This window comes from Babylonia areolata, chromosome 3, assembly GCF_041734735.1.
Source record: "Babylonia areolata isolate BAREFJ2019XMU chromosome 3, ASM4173473v1, whole genome shotgun sequence".
NCBI classification, from domain to species: domain Eukaryota; kingdom Metazoa; phylum Mollusca; class Gastropoda; order Neogastropoda; family Buccinidae; genus Babylonia; species Babylonia areolata.
The window spans coordinates 32,656,567-32,680,301 of record NC_134878.1 but is presented as its reverse complement, the minus strand read 5'-3'; the positions used below and the strand labels follow the sequence as shown (position 1 = coordinate 32,680,301).

Here is a 23,735-nt window from a genome sequence, read left to right as displayed (position 1 = left end):
TGAAGAATCGGAGCTGAAATCACCCATTGATTTCTCCCTTCTTCAAACAACAGGGTACTAACTGAAAAAAAATCTCTGTGATGAAGTCTGTAGCCCAAATCTTCACACACTCACTTCATTGTGCTAAAAGGCACAGATATACACATGTACATATATGCACATGTTCCCTCTCTCTCCTCACCCAATTGCCTCTCTTTCTCTTACGCTTTTCTTTCTTGATTTTATACCCCAGGGATGGGTGGAAAAAAGCATTCTTCTTATCGCGCTTATCTCAATACCCTGGAAAAATAAAATGTCGTTCATTTGTTCATTCTCTCCTCCAGCCCCTCTACCCTCTCTCTCAATACACTGATACAGTGAGCAGCAAAAGTGACAAATGCAGCAACAACACAATCAATGCACACAGTCAAGGGATCGGATCCAGCAACACCAACACAATCAATGCACGCAGTCAAGGGATCGGATCCAGCAACACCAACACAATCAATGCACGCAGTCAAGGGATCGGATCCATCAACACCAACACAATCAATGCACACAGTCAAGGGATCGGATCCAGCAACACCAACACAATCAATGCACATAGTCAAGGGATCGGATCCAGCAACACCAACACAATCAATGCATGTAGTCAAGGGATCGGATCCACCTGACCTGCAGGGGTAACGTGTGACAACCAGTTTCTCAACCCGCTCTGTCACCAGCTCTGGGGCGAGTTTCTTGCTGCTGGCCAATCCCACATCCGACAGGAAAGCACCATCTGCAATTCTTATAGACTCTTGCTTCCACATAACCCTTGGCAAGTGCATACAGAAACTGGTGAGGAGCTCTTTTTTTGTGGAACAACTCTTTTTCTCTTCTGCTTTCAATTTAATCAGTAAAGTGATGGTCATAAACTATGAATCTATCCCGGACATACATACAATTTTTCTTTTTTTTGTTTTTTGTTGTTGTTTTTTTGCTCCATAACATTTCCCACCTTCTCGGTGGAGTTAATCTCGCGTAATAATTTATTTACACTGTCCCATTCTCGGACACACAATCTTGGATGCCTGATTCGCTCAACCGGTTGAGTGTCAAGCTGTGTTGTTGACTTTGAATCACAAACACGTAACACGCCCCAACTTGTGTTCTTGCAGCGTACCGTAACGTCATCCGGCTGGCATCAGTGTAGTGACAGAATGGTGCCCCCCTCCCTTCAATCCCTCCCCCCCCCCGCCCTTCCTAGAATGGATATACCTGTCAACCATACCACCTGAGGTGGGTGGTTTTTCTTCTTTTTTTTGTGGTCCCTAAATGTTTTTTGTTGTTGTTTTTTTTTTTTTTTTGATAAAGAACATGAACATGATATTGCATCGGCATCTAGCTGGCATGCAAAGCAACAAGAGAACATGCATGTCTCTTTCTTCCTTTTTTTTTTTTTTTACCTTTCAATATTTCAACATTTTCCAATGTTTTCTAAAAACCATGCACTGGTATTCACTCTCATATTTAGTATCCAGTAAAGAGGTGGGTGTTAAGAATAAACCTGAATGTAAAAAAAAAAAGAAAGAAAAAAAGCCGCAAACTGCTGTGTTGTTGAGCCAGGGCTCCAGATTGGAGTTAGAGACTGTCACTACCTTGTTGATTTTTCTGAAAGACCAAATAAATCTGGTGAATTCAATATCAACACTGATTCACCATTGCTCTCTCTTGTATGAGACAGCCATAAACATGACAAATGCAGACACCAACACACTAAGTGCACATAAATCAAGTTACTCAATACAACAGATCTGCTGGCAGAGAGTGCAGGGGAATATTGATACCTTTATGTCGCCAAACAGGGATAGGGTTCCTTAGACTGGCCATTCCCATGTCTGACATGAAACCCATCTACAATTCTGATGAATTCATCATGGAGCAAAGCCGACGTCTCAGCTTGCAGTCTCTCACAAACACAAACACGGCAAATGCATAATCATATACATGAAAGTTGGTGAATAACAGGTTTTGTAGCATGACATGTTTTCAGGGAAATAAACCGAGATCATAAAATAAACTGATTTTACTCTAAACAGGCCAGTTTGTGAATGTTTCCACAGAGGATTTCTTATTGGTGTTTGGGGCGGGAGGGTGGTAGCATTTATAGATTTACTAATTTTCTTCTGCTGACTTCAATTAAATGAGTAATATGGCGTTTGAACTAAATTTCTCTGAATTAAGATCTAAAAGTAAATGTTCATCAGAAACCTAAACTACTTTGAAATTAAACAAACATTCATTTACATACTCTGCTTCCCTCTCTGTGTTGGGGGTGGGGGGAAAAACTTATAAAACTGCTTTGTTCCCTACCTCCCAATTTCAGAGCAAGGTATGTCATCATATTACAGCTACAATATCATAGACAGACATGGCGGGGGGAGGGGAATCATAATTATCCTTGACAGCAAACATTTCCCCCACCCCCAGTTATTTCCAGACCCTCACATGAAATTTTGGAATTTCTTCCATGCATGGAGAATTTTTGAACAATTCTCTAGCGTTTTCCTTTCTGTTTAATTCCCCACAAAAGTAAAAGGTAAAAGATACACTTTTAAAACTTCTTTGGCCAAGTTTCATCAACCAATCGTTCAAGATGGCAGGCATTCAGCGTTCATGTACCAAGGGAGAGCACATACTGTATATCTTTAGTATTGCTCAAGTTATCTCCCTTCAGTTGAGTTTCAGTTTTTTTCTTTTTGTTTCCTCCTCAACATATCCTGGTCAGTGTCTTTTGCAAACATATTTTTATATCCTCTTGTTGACAAATCTGAATGAAAACATACCTGGATAGCTATCGACTGCACCAATATAGTATTTGCCTTGGTTTAATAATTTCACATGAAATTGCAGCCATGAATGTATGGAATTTTCACACACACACACACACACTCTATCACCCTCTATAAGCCTTTGCAATATAATACAAAACAATTTTGTTAATGCATGGACTCAAATGTGCATGCACAACACTGTGTTCATGTTCCTGGTTGTGACTGGCTGCAGATGATGAGAAGTATGTACAGTACAGGTTCCATCACACAAACCACAAACCTTAATGTACTGCCCCATGGTTTGTTCTTGTGGCTGTACACACCAAACGCCACTTTAAATTTCTCTTCTTCACCACAGTATCTGGAATTTCTTTTTCCATTCCATGCCAAGAACAAAAGTCAGAAACACACACACACACAGACACACACACACAGAGGCAAACACCACATTTAAGAATAGTTTTAATCGTACAGAACAGTACATCCTAATACAAAGTGTTTATACATTTACACATAAAAAGAGTATGTGTACAAATTGATATATATATATATACAAAACACAAAGTTAAAAAAAAATCTATAAGAAGAAGAAGAAAAAAGAAATGAGTAATGTCAAAAGCATGATTAATTTTTCTTTTTTTGATAAAAACAAGCAGCAGCATACAGGCCCTCTATCCCCCTCCCCCACTCCTCACTCCACTGTGACATGGTTGTCATCACAAATTGCAAAATTATCAAATAATAATAATAATAAACAATAATAATCAAATTTGTAAAAGGTCACCTTATTATATTAAAATCCTCCTCATAATAAAGATATATATACATGACAGATCAATCACTGGCTGATTTCATATACGTTTGACTCAGCTTCGAGGACTAAGAAAAAAAACAAAAAAACCCAGATGGACACAACCTAAAAACATAGATCTACATCTCCAAGCACGTAGACCAAGACTCAGTCACTGGTCACATCATGATATGGATATCGTTACCACCTGTGAACAGACCATGCTTGGCATGAGAAATGAAGAAAATAATGACAAAGCAACCTATCATGGCTTTGTTGTCTGTTCACACTTTGGGGTTTTTTTTCTACTCAGAGTCCCATGTTCATACTTTCTTTCTTACTTTGTTTTATCATTGCTATTCTGTGATGTCAAAATAAACTGAAGGCTGGTGTGTAACGTGACAAATTACTCACAACCAAAATAACTCAGATTACTTCCTGCTGTGTTTTAATTTGCAAATTTCCTGCAAGTGATTTCTTGGAATTGAAACAAGCTTGCCATGTCCTAAGCTCATCCATGCCCCAAGTATCTCCTTTTTGTATCATTCAACCTAGTGGATTCACTGTGATAGCAATGAAATCCCATGGGTTCATGTCTACATATTTTTAACAATAGCAAAAATAACAGTGCTGAATCTTTTGCAAAACAACAAAACAGATCAAGCTATCTCGGAGTTACAACCTTCCTCACAACAATCTTTCAATTTACATTTCTGAATATACTCACAGCCAGTTTTACTTATCTGATTTTAATATTTGTCCTTTTTTAATCTCTTGAAGAAAAGCTGAGCTTGTGAGTCACACTTCATCAACTGTGAGAGCAGGCAAAACCAAGATAACCACAACACATGTTCAGACTTCACACTTCTCTTCACGTACATGACTGGATTGTATCATAGAAGCAGACCATGCAGGAAAAGACAGAATTATCACAAAAACACCAAGGAGAAATAATACAGCACAAAATATTGCACATTTGTATGCATGCCTCACTGTTTTCAACTCTTGCATAGGTTAAGTGTGCTACCTGCCGCGGCAAATTAAAGTCTTTCATCCATCTAACTTCATTCGCATTATCCTCCTCCTGTCACGTCTCATGCATGCACATTTCGATGAACCCAACTATCACGATATCAGTGGACACATATCATGACTGATTATCTATCAAATTCACTACCATGCATGGTAACTAGAGGAAACAAGAATATATATATATATTTACATACAGATTTAAACAGACACAAAAATGAGTTTTGCACAAAGTGTATGACAAAGAAAACAAATTAACATGAACAAGATCGTTCAGATTTTTTTTTTTTTTTTTTTCATTATAAAGAATCGTTCCAGCTCACAGTAGTAAATATTTATCACAGCACATACACATACATTTTGATCTTTTTTAAACCTCCAACGCCCAAATGAACTGTCTAATGATACCAAGCAGACTTTACAGAACCCCCTTTTTTTTCTTCTTTTTTTCTTTTTTTGACTGATGCTGTGTGTGGACCAGATTCCCTTGGCTGAACCAGGGGGCTTAACAGTCATGCATACACATCTGTCTCCTATAGAGTGCACCCCCCTATGTGGATTGTTGCCCTGTATGGGGATTACCACAGGATTATAGACAATAAGACAAAATTACAGTAAAACACTTCCCCACTTAAATGTTTTGCTCCTTATATCAACATATCCACCTTCTCTTCTGACTCCACCATTTCAGATTTGCTCAAAACTGAAGCTGAAACAACAGTATATATCTACCTAAGCACTTTACAGCACAGAAGATCTGGCCAACCAGAGCGCAAACACATCGAGAGGTGTGCTCAAACATGTATACAGACAGAAGTACACATACTGACCAGTAAATATATTTCCTGACTATGTACAGGGATGAAATAAACAAGCAATTTTTTTTCCTGAACCAAACAAGATAAATCAAACATACGCAAAAACTTGCTATTGCTGTTGTGTATGTGTGTGCACATGAGTGATAGCCAAGGGAGAGGAACCAGATAAATGTTCACGCTGACAACAGTGGTGAAAGACGGACAGACCAACCCACAGGTAAACTGAGAGAGAGGAAATCACAGACCAAGCAATCTTTGTTCAATGCAATCCATTTTCTTCCTTTGTCAGCAGTGTCCTAATTATTTGTCATTGTATCAACATCAAAACTGACAAGCATATCAATCAATTGTTCTAAGCTTTGTAAAAATTATTGGATTCTTTGACAGATCTATCACAACTTAACTTTCACCAATAATGTCAATGTCTTTTTTTTTTTTCCTTCCCACAACCACAGAAAGTATGCCAAATCATTTGTAAGTCAGTATATGAGCGTGAGCAAGTCTGTATGTGAACAGAACAGAACCGAGATTATTGCCATGAAACCTAAAAGGCTGAAGGCACAACCATCATGACAGCATGTGTATGTAACAACAGTAACAATAATTTCAATTCAGTCTTTTCAGGCTGGCCTGTCTGGCCCATACAGACAGAAGCGAAATTTCACATGGTATGGGCAACACAAGATGAGAACACAGATACTGAAAGTGTTGCATCTTAATTCTTAAGATGCACAAAATATACACTGCAACCTTGAAGACTAACTTCCCACTCAGGTTTTTACATAGCAACTTTTTTTCTTTTCTTTTTTTTTTAAATGTGGGAAATGGTTATAAATAAGTGGTATATATTTTTTTACGAAGTATTATATATCTGGGGCAAACAAACTGAAGATGTACTGGATTTTTAATGCTATTCAAGTTAGAATACTGACACACGTTTATCAAAATGATAAATTCCATAATGATAAAGTGGAAGACTGATAAAAGTTTATGAAACACAGGACATGATGATGTTGGTGACTGCCCAGTGTGTGTGTGTGTGTGTGTGTCTGTGTGTGTGTGTGTGTGTGTGTGTGTATCAGTATGTGCGCAAGAGTGGTGAGCACATATGTGATAAAATATCCTTTGGATCAGCATTGCTAGAATATAACCAATGAATCTTCACGTTAAAGCAGCACAGAGATATAACTTTGGTTGTCTCTTCTCTTTCTTTAACTGGCAAGTCAGGACATAAAAGCTTCACTCCATGAGGTACTTCCTCCTCAGAGACAACAACTGTACATTACATTTCCTGCACACACATATGTCACTGTACATCAGCTGGAATAAAAAGCTGAAGCTGTACTGAAAAATGTTAGGCTCCATGCATTTGACTGATGATTGTTTTTCACAAACAGTAAATTTTCAAAAAAAAAAGTTCAAATACCTTTATGCTTTCTAGCACTCAACATTTTTTTTTTTTTTTTACTATACTGTAAACATTTTTTTTTACTACAAAACTCTCCTGACATCAATGACAAACAAAGTAAATCTGAACAATCATGACTAATGTTTCAATGCTGGCTGTTGCAGCAATCACATGAACCAAGACTGAATCAATGCTGTATATAAATCAACAACCCTTTTCACTGATAAGATTCCTTTCACAAATGTACGACAAATGGAGTAAGGAAACAACACAAACTTACAAGTACGAAAACCGAAACACTTGTAGCGTAACATTTCCATAAGCGGGAAAAAAAGGACCATGAAGACCAGAGCATTCAGATCTACAGTATGATTGCCCATTTCCAAACACCCTATTCTCTGTGGTTCTATAGCAGTATACTGTATAGCTTCTTGTTTCCCAGAATAGAATTAGATGTATAAGCAAGTGAAGCTGGAGCATGCAAACCTTACAAGGCATAAAAGAAAAAAAAAATGGGGAAGGAATTTCATGGAAATACTGGTTGATTTCAGCACTACCTTCCACCTGGTTGTTCAGCAGTAGGTGATGAAGGTGATTCTGTTTTGCTTGTTTTTCCACTTGTTTCAACCATAGGACGGAAAAGAGAACAAAATAAACAAACAACAAAAGTTGCTGACATAAAGCTGACAGCAGCTTTTTTTTTTTTTTTTCAAAGAAAAAAGGAGACTGCTTTAATGATTAATAACACAATTTCAAGATTTGCTGCGTGTTGAAGATATGATTCAAACAAAATTACAGAATAAGAAATGACCTGAAATCTGAGCAACAGATATGTAAATGAAGGCACTTTAACAGTGGTCCTGACAGGATAGGGGAAGGGGGAGGGGGGGCCTGGAAGAGGGAGGCAATAAGTTCTTCCCTTCTCACAGATGTACCACTGATAGCATGTGATGGATAATCTCATGTTGGAGTTGGCTTCACAAATACATGCTGTTTACTAACAAGAAGAGTCTGTATTATGCTCTCCCTTTCATTTTATATATTTCCCATGTCCAACTTCAATATAAATCAGGCTTACAAATGTTATCTATTTGACTTGGTACAGGATAGGACACAAAAAAGGGAAGTATTTCCTGTTTTGTTGAACACACTCACCGTATCAAACTGATGCATTCCAAGTGCCAATTTGCATTTGACTTCAACTGTATACTATGTGACACCAAAAACATCTTTACACAGAAAAGAGTTCAGTTTATTTCTGCAGCCAACTCCAGGTTACCATGGATACAAAGCATCCGGGAAGCAGAATACACTGACTCTGTCCCTTGCTTATCCCTTCACCTGACTGTTGTCAGCCAGTGTCATCAGTACGTACCATCATAAAATAAAAGATGACTGCTCAGTCTATAAATATTACAAATGGACAAAAACATATTCTAAAATTTTTTTTTTTTTTTAACTTAAGTCCCCACAGTTCCTGAAGACAAACCTATGATTTGAAATGTTGGATAGTTCTTATAAAAACTGAGTCCTGTTTTTTTTGGGTTTTTTTTTTGGGGGGGGGGGGGGGGGGGGGGGTACAGTCCTTATGGTTTGAAACAGATACTTATCATCATTTAAGTCTCGTTTACCTACACTTTTTTTTCTTTTCTTTTTAATGGACATTCTCCACTTGAAGTGTGATGAATCATTTGCTCCAACAAGAGAACCAGCAAAATGGGATATACTGCAGTTCACACAGTAGTATCAAAGAAACAAGGCTCTTTGTGCTTTGCTCTCTCAAATGCATGGACTGGGACATCTCCATGCTTTACCCAAGTTACTTTAATCTACAACTGTTTCAGTGAACACAAGCAAGCAGAGCAGATGTATGGCCCTCTGATCATGAGGTTTGGGATTTAGCACTGATCAATCAATATACAATCATCGTCTTTCACACTTCAGCAACAGCCCCTGTTCTGGTCTTAAAAAGGAGATAAATATCAGAAGGAAGAGAGGAACAGAAAGAAACTGCATGTGATCTTATTGTAAAACTACTTCTATCAGATACAATCAGTGATATCGTAACTATATAGCTACTTCTGTCAAATATGACCAACTGTATATCACTTGTTGTTTAACTATTAAAATATGTTAGAACAAAAACTTTAGAAATAAGATGTCATCATGTACCAGTGACCCCATGCTGTTCCAAGAGAGCCACATACAACAACAGTACTGTTATTCACCTTCATCAACATGATTACATCTGAGGACAACATGCACAATATAAACTGACAACTACAACAGTAAGAACTCTCAAAATGAATTGATATTTGTAAAAACAAAAAAACAAAAAAACACTACAACAGTTAGAACTCCCAAAATGAACTGATATTTGTAAACGTGAACATTCATGCTCACAATGCATTACACATGAGAGGTATGCCCGGTCAATGAAGTAGAAATGTCTACCTTTTATGGATATGGGGGAATTTGGCAGAAACATTCAGGAATTCACAATATACTAGCAGACCGATAATCTGATAATCTGAATGACGAGACAAATGACTAGACATCCTACTGCCATATATGTATATATGCATACCAAAATGACTAATATAGTTAGAGTATACATTTTATGCCATCCCAGGATACAAAGTAATAGCAGAATGGATGTATTGATCAACAAATGTACATATTACATAAAACAACTATAGCCAACTGGGATGTGGAACGTCAAAGTCAGTGCAAGTCTGCCTGAATTCAGCTGTCTGATGCATATAAGTTCTAGCTAAAAGGGTCAGCTAGAACGTCAAATAAATGTTTTAATCTAATACCTGCTTTTCCAAACTGAGTTACAATTGAAAAAAATCATGCAGAATGGTATTTTAGTGGGGGGGGGGGGAGGTAATAATACATATTGTCTAATAATGCTTCACTCTTTCATTGCACAATGTTTCCATGCTGATCAACCACACATAAAGCATCCTTTTCAAAAAACAAAATATATCAAAAACTGATCAAGCAAACAGTGCATGCATGCATACAGCTTTAAGTCACTGCAAAAGTAGAACTTTGAACAAGCGTATGAAAAAGTGGATAGCTTTAATTTGTTTTATATTCTCTGAACATTCTTCAAACAGAAATTTCTTCCTTGTAAAATGACACAATGTTTGTTAATAGGGATCGGGAATCACAGACCTAAACAATTCACAAACTTTTACAGACAGCAAAAGTAACAGTTGATGACAACCTCACAAATGCTCATTGCTTTTGAGCTTGTGGAATTAACATCTGTCACCATACCAATATGTGTGTGCTTGTGTGTAAAGTTTGCACTTTTGTGTGTAAAGTTTCCACTTGAAGAACTTATTACAGGAACAATTACACTTGAACAGAGGGAAAATTGTAAACCTTTAATAGATAAAATCATATATTAAGTACTAAGAATGTGGAAAGGAGTATGGATATCAAGCCTTATATTATGATTTTTATTTAAAACATTATTAAATGACAAAAGACATGGATAATTACTGAGAGACAAAATTTCTTGCACCACAAAATCTAAAACTTTGGGGATGCTGTCATGCATTCCAATGTGATTTTCTTCTTTCAACTACTACATATGGACCACCAAAAGTAAAAATCACATTAAAAATGACAAATACCAGGATCATGTCCAATGGGTAATTACGGACTATCTAACTGAAACACATGCTGTCATAACTCATGTCATGCAACTGAAAGCGGACTTTGCATCCTTAACATGTAAGAAATAAGGCAAAGTCTCTTTCCTGATGTAAATTTACAAAGCACCTCTATCTATCTATTCAAAGCAAATGAGCGACATTCCTTACACTTTCTGTCATATTTAACCAGTTTTAAAATTCAACTGATCACAAACGCACACTTTTCACTCACACTTTCAGCACGCATATATGACTGACTAAACTGTTAAGCAGCAGTGTCATCAAAACATACTGCCCCAGTACACCATTTCTCCTCTCAGTTACAAGATCCATCACAATCTTCACCAAAAAACAGAGCAACTTTCCCTGCATCTCAACACCCAATCTGAGTACAGCGGGTTTATTACACAATGCAGATATGATCCCCTTCCAACACAGAATGCCATACATCTATGGCAACAGCACACCACCATGTTCACACTGCTACACGAAGCGTGGCGTGCGGTCAGAACTGAGATCTTTGGCACCAGATGAGAAGCTGCTGGGATCGGCAGGTTTTTGGTCTTGACCTTTTTCATGGAATTGGCCAGAGGCAGAGGAAGTGGCCATTCCACTGTCACTGGTAATGCTGGTGACTGTTTTTGTGGTCAGGCTACTTGCTACACAAGATAGAGAGGTGCCCATTTTACCTGTCCCTACCACTGCCGTGCTTGTCGCCGACATTGCTGAACACCCCTTGGAGGCACCATTCGTTCCTGACCTGCTCGCACTAGATAAACTCTTACCACCGTTCCCAGCTGTGTTCCTGGCACTGCTCAGTCCACTTCTCCCCCCCGTGCTGGATTTACCAACAGATCCATTGCCACTGGCTCCTCGTGACAATGCCCCACTTTCCCTGGGGCTCTTCTCTCCAGACGTTCGGCGAGCTCGTGCCCCGGCACCTAGAGAGGCTGGGGAGGAATCGGAACTGGTGGAGGAGGAGGGCGCTCGTGGGGAGGAGTCAGGGCTGCTGGAGTAACCCATCGTGCGACGCCCCACACCTGGGGCAGAGGAACGAGACAGTGCTGTGGAAGAGGGCGGCAGAGAGGTGGTGGTGGGTCGCCGGGGGGAAGTGGAAGACGGGGGAGTGGTGGAAGAAGAGGGGTAACGGGACAGGGCAGAGCGAGAGGAGGAGGGGCCTGTGGGGCTGCTGGTGGTGCCACGAGCGGTGGGCAAGGCCGTGGTAGGACTGCTCAGCCCTGTAATGTTGCTGCGGCGCTGACCAATGCTGACCGTGGACGGACGCGTCTTGCTGGTGGCCGAGTACTTTACCCCCACTCCCATGGGGCTGGCACGGGGGGCACTGGAGGAGGAGGAGGAGTCCAGCCGTGGGGAAGACCCCCCCATCCCCAGTCGTATCCCCGAGCGGCCTGGCGCGGTGTCTGTGTTGCCCAACAGCTTACTGCCAGAACTGCTGCGCTCTATCTTCCTGCTCTTTGCCTCTGTCTTCTCCACAGTCACAGCAGCGCTACCAGTCTTCTGTGTCAGCACCACCACCCCTGTGTCTTCCTTCTTTTCCGTGACAAACACTTCGGACAGGCTTTCTCCACTCACTGTTTTGGACTGTCCCAGTGCCCGCTGATCCAAGACAGAGACAGATGCTGCGGGAGGAGGAAGACTTTCAACAGCAACAACAGTCTGGAGGAGAGAAGGTGGGTGCACCTCCTCATTCCCAGTCACGAACACTGGCGCTGATTCCACTTTCACATCCTCCAACCTGTCTCCCTCAAGATCTCCGTCATTCCCCGGCGCCCCTTCCCCCTCTCTGGATGAGGTGCTCTGACGAGGGTCGGAGGTGGTGGAGGGTGTGGGGCTCTGATCCACAGCGATTCCCAGCTTGGGGTCGGACTTGATGGCCGACAGCAGCTTCCTCTGCTCCACCTTGAAGCGGTCGGCACGGTTGTCGGGGGACTTCGTGGGGCTGAGGCGACCGTCCGACATGACGGAGCCAGCTGAGGAGGAAGAGGTATGCAGGGGCTTGATGGTGGGGCTGGCCGGGAGGCTGGCCGACCCCCGACCCACCGGGCCTGGCCAAGTGGAGGAGTCCACCACAGCGGTGATGGAGGAGGGCAGGGTGGTGTCCGGGGCAGGGTCCATGTCAGCCAGGGGGGCTGTGGGGGGGTAGCCAGTCCTCAAGTTGCTGCTGCCTCCTCCTGCCTTGCCAGCTGCACCAGTCCTTACCACAGACTGGGATTCTGTCAGACATAATCATACCATTCATGTCATCATCAAAAAAGCATACTGCTTTATCAATACAGACTTCAATTCTGTCCAACATAATCATACCAAACTGCACGCTGCCTTAACACAGACTGGGATTCTGTCTAACACAATCATACCATCCATGTCATCAACAAACTGCATACTGCCTAGTCGACACAGACTTCAATTCTGTCCATCATAATACCATCCGTATCTTCAATACACTGCATGCTGCCTTGTCAACACAGACTTCTATTTTGTCCAACACATTCATAAATCCATGTCATCAAACTGTATGTCTTGTTATGATTCACTGTTATCACCCACGTTATTAAACTTATTGAAGTTGTGCATGGGGTGCGGAATGGTGGGTTAGAAGCATGTGTGCACATGCTACCTCTATGTGCGTGCATGCATGTGTGCATGTGTGTGTGTGCGTGTGTGTGTGCGTGTGTGTGTGAGTGTGAATGTGTGTATGTGCAGGGGGTGGTTCACAGCAGTGTAAACATATGCTTTATCCGTAAACATTTTGTCACATCTGACAAATTACTCACAATGAAAATAATTGCTTAAGAAAGAGGGGAGGAGAGAAACACTAATTTCAGCATGTCACTTTCAGCACATTTATATATTGTACAATCAATTCCAGGAAATGAATACTGAATGTCTCTTTGATTTTAAAATGATAAACATTAATGATGAAATCTGACTGTTCTTAAATTGCTGATATATCAACATTCATTCTGCTCTAAAAAAATCATTTAATTATTTAAAATCCTGTTTTAATTCCACATCAACTATGATTTACATCTTAAGTGCATTTCTTACCTTTTTCAATCAAATATCATTTTGATGAGAAAAAATGTTTCATTTCAAAATCATAATCAATTTGGGATTTAAAAAAAAAAAATAAATAAAAATAATAATAATAATAATAAAGAAATCACAATATTTGTACAGACATTTGTACTGCAGATTCTGTAATTCTGTTTCTTCTTATTTCTTCCTTGGTTTTTGAAATATATAAAATCAACCATCTTAACTGTTATGTGAGTTTCCAGACACAATAACTGGTTCAGACTGAGTGAAGTTTGCTGCTGCATTTTCTTCTGGTATTTCTAACAAAGTTGTGTGTGCAATTATCTAGTCAACTGTGACACAAACTTCACAATCCAAGTATAAAATGTAGCAAAATCTAACTAATACACAAAGTAATACACCCATCGGGTACCACAGAGTTACGTTCTGGACATGCAATGGCTGCTGAAAACACAATAATACAAAAATAAATCCAAATGAAATTATACATACATTGCGTGTCAGATACATATAATTCATGCACCGGTGATTCTTTAAAAAGCAGAACGTGGGAAAACTAAATTACATTAAAAAAAACAACAACCCATCTCAACCATTTATAAAACCACCTGTAATATCCCTTGTTCCAACAAAGTCATGCGTGTTTGTGACTGAAACATGTGGGGTAGATTGCATCTGCAATCTTAGCATGCTCAAAGTTTACACAGGGGTACGAAATTTCCTCAATCTGTGGAATTACAGTCAATTTGGAATACTCTCATCACTAAACAAGCTTCTCACATGGCTAATAAGTATATGCTTTAATTAAAGCCTCAGCTTTACTTCTCCTCCTATGAGAAAAGAACCTTGTGACTATCAAAGGAAAATCTGCAGCCTCTTATAAGTACAGAAATGATGTATGGTTGTCAAAATCAAACCACCGTTCAGTGATACTGACCAGTGCCTAGGTGTGAGACACATTACCACTGTTGTTCATCTGACGAGCCTCACTAATGAAAATATCTTTAAAAAAAAAAGAAGAAAGAACCAAGCCATATCTGACAGAATAAATGTTTCTTCTGCTCTGTCTTTTGGAGACAGTTCAACAGAGGAAATGGCTGTTCAAAGGATCACCAAGATACACACAAATGCACATACATGACCCATATCCAGACAAACACAGCTGCAATTTCATCAAAACATCATTCCAACACAGATCAATATTTTAAAGAAAGAAACACGTACAGGGTGCATGCAGGAAACATTCATTCCATAATCAGGGAGAACCAACATAAACATTTTCTCTACCATGCCATCCAAAATCAAACATGTGCAAAACCCAAACCCAAAGAGAAATATACAAAATACACCATCACTTTCCTTTCACATGTTATTCTTCATTTGTCTTTAATGTAATCAATACTAACAATAACTGTAATAATATCTATCCTTGAAATATGATTAAGCAATCAAGTCAATGTTAGACGACAAAATTAACTTTAAAAGAAAACAGAAGACAAAACCTGTTCCAAAACCAGTTTAAGACGCTCTTCCTTCTTCATTCAATTCCTTTCAAGAAAATTCTATACACCCCAAGATTAAACACCAAATACCTGGGTAAATATCGGCCATACAAATGAAAACATTCAACTGCTTTTGAAAGGGAGACAAGACCAAAAAAACAACTACACCATTATCTCGAAAAAATGAAAACAAGAGTACAAAGCACTCAACATACCTGCTAGAAACTGAACCAACACTGGGGATGGGGTAGGGATGTACAAAATCAATGACTAGCACATAGATACATCACATTCACTGCCTGCCTCTACGTTCAGACCGAGCGAACTGTGGGATGTACACAAAACCAAAGAAACAAAACCACAAAGAGAACGGAACCAGCCAGAAAAATGCCTGCCCCCCAAACAAGTTGTAAGCAGTCATCCAAAACGACTCTGCACATGCTCCATGTTACGGTGCTCACCAGCCAACTGTCAATAGGGAAAGTTAGGGAACTTCAGAGCTGAAAACAGAACACAGTAGGTCTTACAGGCAAGTCAGAGATGGGGGAGACAGAGACAGACAGACAGAGAGAAAGAGAAAGTGTGTGTGTGTGTGTGTGTGTGTGTGCTGTGTGTGTGCGTGTCTTTTCAGGGGACATGGGGGGGGGGGGTCTCTTTTCGGGGGAGACAGAAACGGAGGAAGAGAGAGTGTCACTTTTCAGGGAAGACAGAAACACAGAAAGAGAGAGAGTGACAAGAGAAACAAAAAGAAAGAGACAAGGATGAGAAAAAGACAATTATGACAGGATATAATGACTGAACAAAAACTGATCATTCATGCTGCTGCCACCTGAAACTAAAAGTGATCAAATTTCACTAGAGTCCAAAAGAAAAGGTGCATCAAACAAACTGTAAGAGGGGCAGTGATAAAGCAAAAATATATTCAATGTTGTTTAAGGCACTTATTAAGAATCTAGGCCCTCCAGGAAAGCAGCATACATCAGTACTTTCATTTTGCTGCAAGATATCAATCAACACAGTGTCATCAGACATGGCACATCCTCACAGATAAATCTGACAAAGGCCCAAGGGACACAAACATGACCAATGCCTTTGTAAACACACATGACACCAACACGAGCACACACACACACACACACACACGCACATGCACACACACACATACATACAGTGTTAACAGGTAAATGGGGGGGGGGGAAGACCTATTAACTACTGTTATACACACAAAAATAAAATTAAAATTAAAATTAAAAACCACCCTCCAGACATATCAATTTAACTGCAAGTTAAAACTAAACACAAAATTGTTATAATAATTAACAAAAAATATGTTTAAAAAAAAGAAGAAAAAAAGGTTAACCCAAACTGAAAAGCATGATTAGCAACATTATCAATGGAACATCAATCTCTTCACTGCTGGTTTAGTTAACACTGAAATCTAAAGGCCAAGGTTAGGTGTGGAATAGGAACAAGTGAAAGTAAAAACCAGGCACACCTACCATATCTATTTTCTTCATTGCCACAAAAGCTATCTTTTCCTCTATTTCATTTACTGAACACAAAAGAGACCGGTCTTGTTGTGTTCCCCTTCCAAACCCTGTCAAATATACAAACCCCCAACAGACAGAAAAGAACAGAAAACAGCTTCACTGATAATAATAAATGGTGCAAGATCAAATGTGGTTAAAAATAAGGGAACAATGTTTCTAGTCACAGACTTTCAAGTGCAGGTAAATGTGGCAGGCAACAGACTGAGGTCAGTCTAACTGAAAAAATGAACCTTGATTAATCATCTGGTCATCAGCTTGAACTCACCTCCAACAGACTATTGTTGCCTGCCAACACTTCCATGCACTAGATAAAATCTACAACTCAAAACGTTGTCTCCTCATCATCTTAAGTACACTTTGATCTTAACAATCTTAAACCTTTTTTTCTTTTCTTTTTTTAAATTCACAAGATCCAGCAGTCACTTTTTTTCCCCCATTAGCTTCACAAATGTCTATTATCCTCTGTGCTGAATAAAAGAGATGGCTTGAACTTAATTAATGTGACAATGTGTTCATGGATTATCCACTTACAGCTAAGAAATCAAATGTGGATTATGTGTTGCAAATATACACATCACCACAGGAAGTAAAAGGCATGGACAGGCTTTTTTTTTTTTTTTTTTTTTTTTTTTTAATCTTTTCTGTTTTTGTTTGTTGTTTGTTTGTTGTTTCTAAAGCCAATGAGACCCTGATCATTCTCATATATAATATTCATAAGCAATACAATTAGAAACATATGTGCATGTGTGTATGTGCAAAACATGCACACACACACACACACACACACAAACACAGAGATTACTGTGAGCTGGTTATTGTAAGCCACTCTCTTATGGTTACCTTTTTTCATTAATAATCAAACAAAATAAACTAAAAATGCAAAATAAGCAGTGAATAATTGGTATTCTTGGGTAAGCTATATTTGCACTTTAGGAGGAGAAAAAAGATATTTCTAAATGCCTGGCAATATTAGTCATTATGAAACCAAAATATTATCAGTGGCTTCACCGACCTTGTACGAAAGCAACACAGATATGTATGTGTAGTATAAACTGTAAATGTGGTAACATACAGTTATTACTGCAGCATTATAAGCATACATAAATCTGATGGTATATGGTAACATGTCGCAACTGATGCTGCAGCATTACAGGAGGATGTGAAGACGGGTGTATAAAACATGCTCTGATTTAAAGTGCTAAAAAGGGGGGGGGGGGAATGTTTCAGGTGGGAAGGAGGAGGGGAGAGAAGGTTGAGGGGGCTGATGTGTGAGCAAAGTGCTGGAAATCTTAAAGCCTTTCTTTAAAAAATGCCACCCCCAAAATCTTTTTGTTTTTCTTTCACTACCACCCACCCATCTCACCCTTCACCCAACCTCATCTCTTCTGAAGGTTTCTTTCACTCTCTGCTACCAACCATTCCCCGATTTCCCTCTGGTGTTATCCTTTTCCTTTGTAATGATGATGATAAGATGATGATGATGATGATAATGATGATAACGATAATAAAGCCCCATTCCTGCATTCTAAGTAAATTATCAATTTGTGGATATTTCTTTCTTTCTTTTTTTCAAGTCTACAGCTCTTTCATCTTTTAACATGAAGAAAAGAAAGTTGGTTTCAAAACTCTGATCATCACATATTTCTTCTATCTCCACCTATAATGGGCAGAGTTTACGTTGCAAACATTACACCCATGTGCAGAAAGGCTTTAAGGCCGAGTGAGTGTACACACAAGCACGGCAAGGTGTCAAACGCTACAGTCTACAGTCAAACTACAGCGAAGGTCGAGTCCCCGATGGTCACTTACACACTGGTGCTAACCACACAGCAATGTGCGTGCAGCTACTTTTAGAACTCTTCTGTCCAAACTACACGCACATCCCATGGACCACCTGTTTCCTCTGTGGGGAAGCAAAATGCAGCATTCGTCATTTACCATTCTCTACCTACTGAACAATGCACTAGCAGTCCACAACAAACTGCGCAAAGATGAAATGCACAGCATACATGTAATTCACACAGCTCGCACGCTATCTATGCTGCCAACTTCAATGTCCCTAGCATAATGCAGAAACTTTCTGAAGGAAATTTACCATTAACACAAACTAAAATAAACTGTAAAAAAAAAAAGAAAAAAAAAAAAGAAGAAAAATATGAAGAAGAAAAATAAATATACAAAAAAACAAACATGCAATGTTCTTCTATATGACAAGGCATTCACAATATTCTGGAAAACACTGTGCAAATGAAGCATACAAAATACCTGCAACTGCTTCAACATACATGAAAGAAAACACACGCTAGCTTGCACATACAACTTCAGTGATCAAAGATTAGCAAGAGTCCAAGCCATTACACATCAACAGGTATTTATCTGACAGTCATAATTTCCAACAACACTGCCTCTCAGAAAGACAATGTTGTCCCCAAACCGACTTTGCACTGGCTCTTAGTGCTGCAGCCTTGGGGACTAGTTGGTCTGGGAACAATCCTGACGTCAACTGTCCTAAAACCCTCTTGGCAGAGCGAGTAGGGATGTAACTTGGGCAAGACACTCTCCAATATAATCAAATTCTAGCCCAGATAGTTGGGACAGCAGTTGCCTCCTCTGCTGTTCTAATGGTCATTGTAGGACACAACTGGCTATCATATATGTTATGGCAATGCTGTGTTGAAGGAGGTGTCAGTGAAGAATTAGGCCCTGGACTTCTGATCCAATGTTCGCCACTGATCAAGGTTCCAGGCTGTTTCAGCATGGTGTTGTGCCCTTGGGAAAGGCACTTTATTCCAATTTTCCTCACTCCACCCAAGTGTAAATGGGTACCTGACTTTGGCTGGGGAAGGTTTAAACTGTAAATGGAAATGATTGGAACATGCCTTCCTATGCCGAGCCTTTGACACAGCGGAGATGAATTCACTGCTCCGATGGCTGTAAAAGGCTATGGGACCTTTAATCTTTAACCTGATGTTAGAGCATCACCAGTGGTGGAGAAGTTATTGTCTCATCCTTTTTTTCTTCTTTTTTTTAACCATCAAATTCATTGAATAAGCAATAAGCTGTTCTGGAGTGAAATTATGTGTGACTGCACTTGTTCGTTAAATCAAGTCTGACGTTTTGGAAAATCTACCATTCTATACACATATGTCTTAATAAAAAAAATTTTTTTTTAAAGAAATATATCTGCCAAGCCAAGAAATATTACAAAGTTCATACCAATTCGCAGAATGTATAGAATGCTGGCACTACCTTCATCTCAATTAAAACCCAATGGCTACAACATTCATAAATCATTATAGCGCCACTTTATTCACTTGTCTATCCCTCAAGTGTGTATGTCTTTTCCAATAAAAAAAAAAAAAATTAATAGGAATTTGTCTTCTCTGTGAGGTAAATGTTGTTGGAAATTCTGAAACGTGGCTTCTTTTGAGTTGTACCACTGGGTGCTGAACATGTAAACATTTCACACTGCAACTCTAAAATAGTGTATCATATTTTTCAGGCTACAAGGCATTTGGAATAAATGCAATTCCTGATCTTGATGATGAAGATGATACTTTTAAGTATGACTATTTAGTACCCAACCTTATAGGCAGCCATGCTCAGTTTTCGGGGATGTGCATGCTGGGTACATTCTTATTTCCATAACCCACTGAACGCTGACATGGATAACATGATCTCTAATGTGAAGGGGGTTCAGGCACTAGCTGGTCTGCACATATGTTGACCTGGGAGATCAGAAAAATCTCCAACCTTAACTCGACAGGCGCACCATGGATCAAATTCAGGAAACTGGGTGAGAATCCAGCACTCAAACCATTCCACAACCACGTGCAATTACTTTATACATGCAGAGAACATTCTTGTGATTTTTGTTTGAGATATTGCAGTTGAAGTGAAGCACCCCTTCCATTCATGGAGATCAGCCAAAACCAACCAGGCAGGGAAGGCTGCCAAAGCTGTAAACACCCAAGGGTAGAATGGGTTCAGTGCCTCATGCTACTTTAACTCCGTTACCTTGTAGCCCAAAAAATACTATATCCACATACATTTGCCAACACACGTGCACAAAACACACAGCAAGAAACAGTTTGAGCAGGGACAGCAAGACAGGAACTGAGTGAAAAAGAGACAGCATATGCAAAGACAGGAAGTGAGTACATAGAGAGAGTGTGTGCAAAAACTTAAAACTGTCAAAATGCATGCGGTAATACACCTGCCATCCTGTGCATACTTTCAGTAAAGTTCTGGAAAAATTCAAGGCCAGTTCATATTTCAAGACCGCCAAAAAGTCCCATCTATCTCCTCAATTCCATCAACACCTAAGCATCTATGCCCTTGCCAACAATGCAGTAACAACAGAAATCCACCTTCACTGTAGAACTGTCCCCCTGGTTAACAGCAACAGATGGCTGAGCCTATCCGTGTCTCCCTTGGACCAGCCCAACCCCTTGCAATGTACTACCTCAAGAGTTGGCTACTGTGGTGAGTGGTGCATGTCACTGTAGCAAGTGGGCTCAGCCTCATTCTTTGTGTGGTCATGTAAAACTTGCTAGATGAATGTGTCAGTGCAAGCCTTACTGACATGGGATTATCAGTGACAGCATTCTTCGATGGGGTACACACCAATGTAAGTGGCTGTGTGAGGAATGTGTCAAGGTCTGTGTCACTGTGAGAAGTGTGCTGATAATAAGTATATGTACATAATAATGTTGAAGTGTAAAATGAAAATGCACTTATGGCTGTAAGAAGTATGACAATGCCCTTTTCCCAATAGGGAGCAGGTCAAGTTAATGTCATAGGAATGTCATCAATGTAGAGGTCAGTCAGCAGAAAGTGTAATGCAAGTACCACTGTGGGTAATGCATCAACACAAACATCTGCATGAGCAGCTTGTGTGATCAATCACCCTACAGTCATTGTGTGGAAACCAGTTGACAAACTACTGACTGACCAAGGACTAAAAAGCCTGGAAAAGATGACAATGGGGTAGAAGAGTACCAGGTAAAGAGATGGCATTTAAACATCATCATTTCTACACTGTACTAAATTAACAAACTGTGTAACAAATGTGCCGCTTCAAATGTCTGAAGTGCATAAACAAGTGTCTGGAAAAACAAGACAAAAAAGAGTCACAAACACATGACCACCCTGCAACCAGCACAAAACCATTAACCACTGCCCTGCAAACAGAGCCACCCAGCTACAAAGCCTGCACTGTACCTGCCATGCAGTGGGGTGTGAGGAAGGGGGTGTGGGATTGTGAGTCGGGTGCCGAAGACTGGTCAGGCAACATCACATCTCCGAGATCATCAACATCATCTTCATCATCCAGGGTGGACAGACTGCTACCATCTGAGTTCATGCTCAGTGGCTGCCCTGAAATGGAGAGCTCAGCACTCAGGATTCCCGTGAGCAGAGGTTGGGTTAAAATTCCCACCACCTGATCAGCTGGCGTTGAGTTAGAATCCCATCACCCGACATTGCAACATGTCCAACCTCAAATCAGACCAAATGCCAAAGCAGGGGGGAAGCAGTCCTTAGCCATCTTCACTTCCAACCATCACACTTACTTACATTTCCCTTATCATTACACTCTTACATTTCCCTTGTCAATAAATGAGTGGTTCCAAGTTTCAAAAGCAACATTCATATTTACAGCATTTCCATAATGGACCTGTACAAGATGCCATCAAAATATTATACTTCAAAACTAGTAAGCAAGCTTTCAAATCAACAGAACTGTTATGCAATGCATTTAGCTTTAATCATGCTCAAACTGTTATCAGTATTTGTTAACATCATACTTTAGCAGATGTAAAATACTGCATGCTTTACAACTCAATGCACAAGATACACAAAATAGTAACAAGAATAAAATGCTTCACACACACAAAAAAAAGTTCATTGCATTCCCATAAAAATCACTGCTGGTAATTACGTGATTTATTCATGCTTTCCATTACACACACATAACAAGAAGCGAATGGTCAGGCACTGGTTAAATGTCATGATTCCAATCACACTCAATACATGAAAGCAGAAATGCGGTTAAAGGTTGTTCAACAACACAAAAAATCTGTCTTCTACTGTCTTCTTTACTCAACTAGTTTCATACAACTAAGGAGTGACATTAATTCTGTGCACTCAGCACTAGCTATTAATAAACAAGGAACACAAAGCATTTTAAAAAAAGAATACACATATATATATAAAATACCTCAAATTCATGATCAATGTACAAAGGTAAATCTAGGTTGATCAACAGATTTTTTTTTTCTTTTTTTTTTTTTTTTCTTTTTTTTCTTTTTTTTAAACTGATGAACTTATTCAATTCCTCCCATTTCCATTTCTTTTCCAACAGAATGTATAGCAAAATAATTTACTACCTGGTCATTGGATTGGTTTTTTTTTTTAATTTCAGCATGCTCATAACCATCTGCATGTGGGATCTGTCTCCATTCTCCTAATGGTGCTCTAATCACCAATCAAGATTCAATGTTGCCAAAGAAAGAAATTCTTAGACAATTCAGAAATCAAACACTACACATCATGACTCTTTGAAATGATTTTTCATGTTGTCCCCACTCCGCTAACCTATCACATGAATTACAGCTGCTAAGTAATTCGGATCTGATTTGGCATGAACTAAATCACTTATTGATCAGATCAGGGAAATACTGAGGCCATTTGTTCAGGATACCATCAGAGACAAACAAAACAAAAGACAAAGGGAAAAGAAAAAAAATGAGAAACAAAGAACCAAAAAGAAAACAAAGAAATGGGACAGCTAAAAAAAAACGGAATGAGGCATGTCACATGTAAAAACAAAACAAAGAAAAAGAACACAAATCACAGCAACCAAGTTTCACAAACGCAGGAAATATCAGTCCCTACTCCTCCGACCAAGATTGTTCAAAGAAATCACAGGAAAATTTAGAAAAATGATCCAGCACATTGACAAGAAAAAGAGTAACACGAACAGGTGAAACCAACCATACGTTTACCAATAAAATGTGCAGAACACACTGTACACCCCAGTTTAACATTTCTGTGATGACAACTCTGTTTTACTTAACAATCTCTATGGAAAGGGCCTGACCAACCGCTTT

At 39.4% G+C, this 23,735-nt stretch overlaps 1 protein-coding gene across 3 annotated transcripts in view; it reads right to left on the bottom strand.

Annotated features, from left to right (window-relative positions):
- Positions 1-3,244: 3,244 nt before the first annotated feature.
- LOC143279954 (uncharacterized) overlaps positions 3,245-23,735 on the bottom strand; it is a 56,303-nt gene continuing 35,812 nt past the window's right edge. For 2 of the 3 annotated variants that reach the window (XM_076584326.1, XM_076584327.1), the window contains exons 28-29: positions 21,847-22,002; positions 3,245-12,745 (exon numbers count right to left, since the gene is read on the bottom strand). In XM_076584326.1, coding sequence (XP_076440441.1) covers positions 10,995-12,745; positions 21,847-22,002 — 1,907 coding nt within the window. In that variant the 3' untranslated portion in view covers positions 3,245-10,994. The remainder of the gene's footprint in view (positions 12,746-21,846; positions 22,003-23,735) is intronic. The other variant, XM_076584328.1, reaches the window with a different exon arrangement.